At 36.2% G+C, this 8,986-nt stretch overlaps 1 protein-coding gene across 3 annotated transcripts in view; it reads left to right on the plus strand.

The window, feature by feature from the left end:
- Positions 1 to 6,101, plus strand: part of kif26ba (kinesin family member 26Ba) — a 105,784-nt gene extending 99,683 nt beyond the window's left edge. For all 3 annotated transcript variants that reach the window (XM_028014342.1, XM_028014344.1, XM_028014343.1), the window contains exons 26-28: positions 2,568 to 2,833; positions 4,016 to 4,166; positions 5,624 to 6,101. In XM_028014342.1, coding sequence (XP_027870143.1) covers positions 2,568 to 2,833; positions 4,016 to 4,166; positions 5,624 to 5,772 — 566 coding nt within the window. In that variant the 3' untranslated portion in view covers positions 5,773 to 6,101. The remainder of the gene's footprint in view (positions 1 to 2,567; positions 2,834 to 4,015; positions 4,167 to 5,623) is intronic.
- Positions 6,102 to 8,986: the final 2,885 nt, after the last annotated feature.

Raw genomic sequence — 8,986 nt, forward strand, 5'->3', positions numbered from 1 at the left:
TAATAAACATGTTTTGTATAGACAATAGACTTATCCTAACCTGTTCAAGGTCACCTCTAAAACATCACCATCACAAAAAAACTCCCAATGTAGTCAGATTACTTTGGCTAATAATGAATTCAGAGCAGTTTTGTTTCATCAGTATCTCGTGACCCTTCATCCACCCTATGGTATTAAGGGAGCTGCCTGTATGGGTAATTTCCATTAAGATATAATTAGAAACTGAATAGAAGACAAGAAATTACCACAAACTCACTGCCAAATGAAATTATAATGCTGAAGATAAGCTGAAAAAAATATTTTTTTTCCAGCCAATTTCAGCTTGCAAATCACACTAAAAAGTCAAAGGATGTCAAAGAAGATGAGAAAAACTAATAATGACGACAGAAATCCATGGCAAAAAAAAAAAAACAGGCAAAAAAAAGTGAACAGACAAGCAAAAAGAGCAGAAAGCTGTGTCTGAAGGAGGAGCCAGGTAGGAAAGGTGACCCTGACCAGCCATCTGTGAAATGGTAAAAGGGAACATGGCGGTGTAGTAATGAATATATATTCACCAGAATCTAACACAAAGAGCTTGCTAATGTACCTGCCAAATGACTCTCTTCTGCTTCAGCATTAGGGTGGCTGTGTGCATGAAATCAGATTGGAAAGAGGCAGCCTTGTCTGCTGCGAGACTGATTATTGATTTAAACTGGAATTAGCCTTTCATTCCCAGTGTGAACGGTCTCACCTTCCGAATATTCAGCATAAAATCTGGATTTATTTTGCTTTAACCCCGACAGATTCTGTTGCACAAAGAGCCAATGTGCTTTCAGGCTGTCGCAAAAAGGACTGCCTTGATGGAGGAAAAGTGAATTTTGTGTAAAACGATAAAAGACATTTTCATTCCACCACCAGCTCAATCTCTCTTAGTGCCTGATTGCCATTTGATTGGATTCCTTTTTTTTATCAGTTTTCTTGACCCTCCGTAATGCATCCTAATGAAATACAAACGTCTCTGCTTGACCTTTACGCTGAACTGAGACTAAAGCTAGCTGAAAATCATATTAAAATCACTGCTTTCCTCTTTCTCAATGTTTTATCTCTCCTTTCTTTTCTTAGGCTTTCTGTGGAAAGTCTGTGATTATAGTATTTAGACTACAGCTCAAAATACAGACTAATTATTGCTCCATATTTGACTGACACCTTCGCTCCTCAACCCTTCTATGTTCGCCTCAGGTCCAGTAGGTCGTCTTCAGGACAGACACACTCAGATTCACAATATTTATTCTAAGAAAAGAGGAAATCAAGTTGGTGGTTAAAATCAGTCCAGCAGCTTCTGTCCCTATACCAGTGGTTCCCAAAGAATTTCTCCCAAAGATTTTCTGGGCCCCCCTATGGATTACAACAAAATCCCCCCCCCCCCCCAAAAAAAAGAAAATCAACTGGGCACACACATCGTTCAACCAGAGATAAACCTATACACCTATTTTGTTTTCAGACTCCACACTTCAGGTTGCAACAAAACACATTTCAAACCATCTTTACAGTGAAACACTTTTGTGTAACTGTTTTTTTTTTCTTCATTCATCCGTACCGCTTCCCGCGCCCCCTCCCACCCTGTAATGGCAATGCGACCCCCTAGGGGGCGCGCCCCACACTTTGGGAACCACTGCTCAATACAGTAAATAAATTATGATAAATATCCCTAAAACTACAGAGCAATAGCTCCCAATGAGCAGTTCGCATTTGTAAAATTAAACATAGCTAAAATGGGCAACATTAATAATGATAACAGTTTAAAATACTGTATTTACAAAACATAGAACAATTACTCTTGAAACACTGTACATTATTAAATTTGTCTAAAATATATGTTAAAATATAATATTTGTAAAGAAAACAGAGCTGATCCTGATACATATCACAGGTACAAACAGCCACAGAAAAAAAGGGGGAGGAGCCGTCAGTTACTGGTTGCTATGGTAACCACCAACTGCCAAGAGCAGCGTAACAGAAAACGTAAAACACCAATAAATATCTGGAGAAACAACTTGTTGACTAAACATAATACATTCAAATAATAAATAAACAAATTTTGATCAACTTCACATTTAAAATATTGTTAAATATTTTAATTTGTCAAAATTACAAAACACATGGCATTAGGGAAACAAATAGAATTAAACTTTAGCTTTAATAACATAAAGCTACATAATTTTTAAAGTTTAATCAGTAATACTTTTATAACAAATTTATGTCAGATCATGATTTCTTGGTTAATGTCAAGTTGTCATAACGAAGACATTTTGTATAATGTCAACTTTGTACTAAAAGTGTCATGATTTACCGAATGGCACTTTATGACAACAGTCATAAATATTCATGAAGACTTTCTCATGTTCATGACAGGTGTTATGTCATGTTTATGACTATGTCATGACAGTCTTATTCACAACCCGTCAAATAAAGTGTTACCGTTACGTATTTAAGTTTTTCACTCTTTGTAAATGTATAATAAACAAATATTTGTTGGATCAAATTGTGTTTCTACACCTGTAAATACTCACTACTTTCTCTTCTTTCAGGCCTCCAGCGGCGACGTCTGATCCCAGCTCTGACCCTGGACTCCTCGTCTTCATCACCTTCTCAGCGCTCCTCCAAACAAGCCATCACCTCCTCTTCGTCCTCCTCCTCCAGTCCAGGAGCATGCTGGGTGGACGGCCCACTGGGGCCTCCTGGGTCCTCAAACCACCGTGGTGTAGCTGCATCCACAGAAACCATTGAGATCAAAGTGTACGAGATCGACGATGTAGAGCGACTGCAGAAGAGAAGGGACAAAGGAGGGAGCAAGGTAGGATTCGCTGTAGATTTGAGGTGACATATTTTGCTTCCTTAAACAGGTTGCGTGCTTCCTCAAACATGTTTATTAGGTTAAACTTTAATAAACATGTTTATTAATGTTTTCCACACAAAATTATTCTGAGATAATGAGACTTCATTTTGCTCAGTTCTGCATATTTTGAGCTGTTTTGGGGTATAACCTTAAATCCAAAACAGCTGCTACTGGCCAACGGCAAACCCTTTGAAAAGCAAAAGTGGAGCCTTCTGCACAAACAACAAGAATGCAGCCATTTTACAGAGCATACAGCAGTAAAACCAGCTGGCCAAACATGCCGGAGCTCCATTTGGGTTGCTAGGTTGCTAGGTTACAGCAAAGTGAGTTAATAATCAGGAGGACACCAAAAAATATGAACTTAATGCCAAAAAACTGTTCTGTGTTTATTTATTTTTTTAGACACTTCTGCTGTTTTTAGAAACAGTTCTGGTTCTACTGACAGATTATTTCATCTTTCTATAAGTGAAATAATTATATAAAATGTATTCCTTAATATTTTTAATCAATATTGAGCAACTTTTGACTTAAAACAAGCTCCTATATCAGGCAAAATTGTTATTTCAAGTGTACAAAAACATTTGCTCTAAAAAATAAGCCAAAAACATTTGTTCATATTTTGTGTTTTTGCAGTGAAAGGATAATTGGAAGAGAGGAAAAACACTGAGATATAAAGAAGAAATTACTTTTTGCAATATAAAGTATTCACAACACACCATAAGCAATGTGGAGTCTTCCTGATGTAAGAGGGATTTGAGGAACAGACTGCAACTTGGGAAATTATTGCAAAAATATGCACAGTGCAGCCTTTTGGGTTTCCATTGTTAAGTCTCTGTCTATTCAAGGGGGAAAGAGTTGAGCTTTGGAAAAGAAGGAGGAAGAAAATAGCATGAAAGATAGATTTTCCCTGCAGCGGCCTTAAGAAAGCCACTTAACCCCCAACTGGTCCAGCGAAGCGGCTCTGTGTCCCACATACCCAACTGTGGTCCAACTGGGAATCGATGAGGGGTGAACGTGTGCAGCCGTGTGAATGTTAAACACGGTCCTGCTGAAAGTGCTTTGCAAGTTTTTCCTCTGGAAATGTAAAGGTAAATAAAACCCTTTCACTCTGCTGGCACTTTCTCTGTTTGTGTGTGTCAGGAGGGTGTGTTTGTCAGTGCCAGACTGCGTGTGTTGGAGCACCGCCAGCAGCGAATCAGTGAAGTCAGAGCCAAGTACCAGTGTCTGAAGAAAGAGCTGGAGCAAACCAAACAGCACTTGATGCTGGAGCCACACAAATGGACAGCTGAGTGTAAGTGTAGCACATCAGGGAACATGATGTGTGTGAGAGGAGATAAGACGTCGGCAGCTGGTTAGAGGACGCTTTTAAGAGCTCATTTGTCAGCAATGAATGCATTAATCCAATCATTTATCACGCACATTTGTTAGCCTCATTTAGTATTCAACTTTATAGTTTAACCATATTTTAGTCTAGACTGCTTCCTTCATTTTCTCTACACACCCTCTGCAAAAAAACAACACTTTAGAAATAGAGAATATTTCTGGATAAAGAGAAGCAGCTCTGGTAGCTTTTGTTACTGAACCTTCATTAGTAATTTTCTATCAACATAACGTCTGTTAATATTTTCTGTTTACTGTAGAAAACAACAGTTTTATTTTGGGATTTCATGGTTTAGGCTCAAGTTTCCTACTTTATGTTGGAATAATACATTAAATAAAGGTTTCAGTCACATGAAAAGCTGTTAACTTAGGTCACATGTGTCAAACTGAAGGCCCGCGAACCAAATCCGGCCCGCCATAGCTTTTCATGTGGCCCTCTAGACTCTAGAAAAACACTTATTTAGAGCCTTAAAGAAAACAGTTGTGTGCTTAAATGCTATTTTACCAATCAAATCAAAGCGGTTTTTATCTGCATGCTGTCAAATTACATTAATGTGAAAAGTTGTTTAACTTTAAGAAGTGCTAATCTAATGCAGAAATACATATTTATTTATATTTTAACACTTTAATGGATAGTTTTATCAATACATTTTGCCACAACTGGCTCTTTGTTTACATTTGTGATCTCGATGTGGTCTGACATCAAAATTAGTTCGACACGCCTGCCTTAGATGGAGGACAATATTAATATTTCGGTAGATTTGTTAAGTCACACTTTTGCATTTGCAGATAATGGACAGAAAAATGAGAAAATGTTGTTACAATAAGATATTTACATTATAAATACCTAACTAAACTACAAACAGTCCAAGATAGGGCGGCTTGTCTTGCAAATTGTTCTATATACCCAAATATGTTTAGGATGCACAAAGCATTAGGCTGGCCTTTGGTTAAGAAATACGGTTGAAATTCCCTTTTTATGCTTTTTTTAATTTTTAGAATGATTATAGTATCTAATGCTTTGAATAATCAACTTTTATTTAGCCAAACTTTACACAATCACACAATACAAGACATGCTTTAAAATGTAGTTTTCCTCTTCCACCATGCAACAAAAAGAACCAGAACTCACTTTCTTCATCCGTTTTAAATGTAACAAATGGTTATTAAAAGCTCCCTACTTATTTATTGTATTATGTAAATGATTATAATTGTACATTTATGAATCACCACTAATATTATATTGATTGGCATAAGTATTATTTGACATGAAAAGTAGCCATTGTTACATAAATGGCTACTGGGGATTCAAATAACCAAATCTGCCAACATAAAAAAACCATAATTTTTCCTTCCTTCTCTTTCCAGTCGAACTGCAGCAGCCCTACGACGTGGACTCAGTGGAGTATTTGGAGGCACTGGAAACGGTGACCGACAAACTGGAAACCAGAGTTAACTTCTGCAAAGCCCATCTCATGATGATTACCTGCTTTGATGTGTCCTCAAGACACCGGTAGATGGATGAGAGACGGCCAGAGAGACCACAATGAGAAAACATTATCCTAACAGTGGACAACAGGAAACTTGGAATGAGGAGCGTAAGGACGGAGCGACCAGTTATTCATGCATCTCCCCTGGATGGACAGAAGGACAGATCAGATGAACAAATGGAAAGATATACAGTGAAAACTAGCAAACGTCAAGCTTTTGGTGTTTGAGTGAAATACTCAAAGAAGAGAAGGAGATTGTAGTACGGCAAATTACTGAACGAAATATCTAACGCCACACAGACCGAGTTAAGAATGTACCGAGAAAAAGAAAAGCAGACAACAAAAATGCCACTTTTCAAAAAAAAACAAAAAAAAAACAACAAAGAAAAGGTGGAAGAAAAGAAATCACACCTGTAGTTTATTTTAATTTTTTATAAATAAAAATAAACTACACTTATGATGAATGTAATTTACAGGTACATTACTGAACCTGTAAATGAGGTTTAATGACAGAAAGATGCTGAATTGTATCCCTGAGAGAAAGACGAGAGGAAATGATAAAGATAAGTGCCTTGAGAACATTTCTAACACCACCAAGACCAATTCTTTCTGATTTTGTTTGTGTACATGCCGTTGGTATGGTGCTAGTGTAGAAAAAAAATTGATGTCCTCGGAAATTTTCATTTTGCAATTTCCCAGTGTGATGTTTTTCTGTGGGTCGGTGTTTCCCAGTTTGTATATTACCATTGGATTGTTAATGAGAGAAACTACAACTCTGGAAAAAATTAAGAGTAAACTTAAAATGATCAGTTTCTCTGATTTTACTTTTTATAGGCATATGTTTGAGTAAAATGAGAAATGGTGAAAATTACAAAAAAGATGCAGAGCTTTCAGACCTCCAATAATGCAAAGAAAACAAGTTCATGTTCATTTAGAAACAACAATACTAATGTTTTAACTCAGGAAGAATTCAGAAATCAATGTTTGGTAGAATAACCAGGAGGTTTTCAATGGAGTTCAGTAAAATGTTTTTCCAGAGCTGTACATGACCGAAGCAAAATCTGATACGAGGCGTGGGAATTTCAGATTCAGAGTGTAAGAGCGCAGAGGAAAAAAAAAATCTAATTTATGGAGCCGTCTCTGCCTGAACCTCTCTCTCAAATGATGCACGTTTGGGTTTCGATCAGCAGGACTCAGGAGGATTCCTGCGGCTCAGGTCCCCTGGTACGGATGTGATGCTTTTTCATGTTCACAAAAGAAAGTCGTGTCGGAGTCACACAGGAGTGGAGGTGAAAAGATCCATCTCTGATCCACTTTTAAGTGCATCCATTGACTGACTGGCTGCTGAGTGACTGGCCGTTATTTGTATCCGTGTTGTTCTGCTCTACTCTAAAAGAAACTGAATGATTTGTAAATGTGTGTGTTTTCTAATAAGGTTTCTTTTTTTATTTGGGAACAATGGGACCATGTAGAAGCTATGTGTGACGACAAAGAAATATTTAAAAGGAACTGCGACGAGGAAAAAGATATAAAACTATAGAGTATGGTATTGAAATTGAATTATAAATTTTTCAGTAAAGCAATTAATTAAAGTAAGATTACATTGTGTTGAAACACTAAAATAAATAAGAATAAACTACACTTATGATGAAAACTTCTTAAAAGTCATAGCTCTCTGCCTGGTTCCATTTACATTGAAGGGATAGAAACGCTAAAGATTTGTTAATATTATTATCTATGGTGCTTGAGATGTTTATGATCTAAATGTTTGTAAAAAAAAAATATAAATAGATGAAAGAGCCTGTTTCCCCCTACAGAAATGTCATCTGTATGTATCTCTTCTCCATCACAGGAATCACCGCTGTTATCCAATAACTCCACAGTTTACCTTTGCTGCACATCGTGTTTTCACAAAAACGTCACATTATGAGTTTCATTCTTTGAAAGCTTTGCTTGATTTGTCTGTTTTTATAAAATTTACCAAAAGAAATGCAGTTGAAATCTGATTTTTACATACACTGTATAAAAAGACAACCTTTTCCCTAAATTAAACCAAATTTCCTTTTTGATAACCAGTGAGGGTTATCAAAAAGAATTTCTATTAGAAAATGCCAGAACAATGGGAGAGAGAATAGCTTAGAGAACCATTACTACTTTCTCTAAAGTCAGAAGTTTACATACACTATTCTATGCCTTTAAATAGTTCAGGACGTTTCTGAATAATTTCTGTTGATTACAAACCAGCCTGTTGATGCATTAATGCAGCACCTCAAACATACCACTTCATTGTGTAAGATTGTGGGGGAAATTCAAAAGAAATTGGTCAAAACACTCAGGAACAGAATTATAATGCTCCACAAGTCATCTGGTTTATCCTGTGATACCATTTCTAATTGGCGGTATTAACACTGTAAGAATCTTACTGTTGGAGGTTTTGTGTCCCAGAAATGATATATTATGAAAGGTACAGTTATGGAAAAAAATTAATAGACCACTTAAAATGACCCGTTTCTCTGGTTTTAGTTTTTATAGGTATATGTTTGAGTAAAATGAACATTGTTCTTTTATTCTATAAACTACTGACTGTGAAATTCCAAACAAAAATTTTATTTGCAAAAAATGAGAAATGGTGAAAATAACTAAAAAGATGCAGAGTTTTCAGACCTCCAATAATGCAAAGACAACAAGTTTATATTAATTTAGAAACAACAATACTAATGTTTTAACTCAGGAATAGAATAGAAATCAATATTTGGTGGAAAAACCAGGAGGTTTCCAACGAGGCTCACTGCAGTGGGCTCTTAAGTTTTTCCAGAGCTGTACAAGTCTACAACAGGGATGAAAAAATAGATAAAATAGATGGCATCATGAGGAAATATCATAAGAAGAAAATATTGAAGAAATGTCTCAACACATCTGTTTTGGAATTGGAGATTGGATAAAAATGGTCTTACAAATTAACATTAACCCCAGACATATAAACAAATTAGTTACAAAGTGCCTTAAGAACAACAAAACTTGTGTTTTTTGAAGTGGCATTCATGTCAACTTCTGACTCTGAAGTAATTTTAAAAAACTTATTTCTGGCATTTACCATATAAAAACACTTCAACAGAAAGGGATTTAGTCTGCGGTAATGTCACTGAGGAAAAATATGGATGTATCTTTTATACATTGTATGTATTTATGTAGTTTTAGCTGTATTTTCTGTCGAGTGTAATTTTGGTCCGTATGGCTTTTT

The sequence above is a fragment of the Xiphophorus couchianus genome, chromosome 4 (genome assembly GCF_001444195.1).
Source record: "Xiphophorus couchianus chromosome 4, X_couchianus-1.0, whole genome shotgun sequence".
Taxonomy (NCBI): Eukaryota; Metazoa; Chordata; class Actinopteri; order Cyprinodontiformes; family Poeciliidae; genus Xiphophorus; species Xiphophorus couchianus.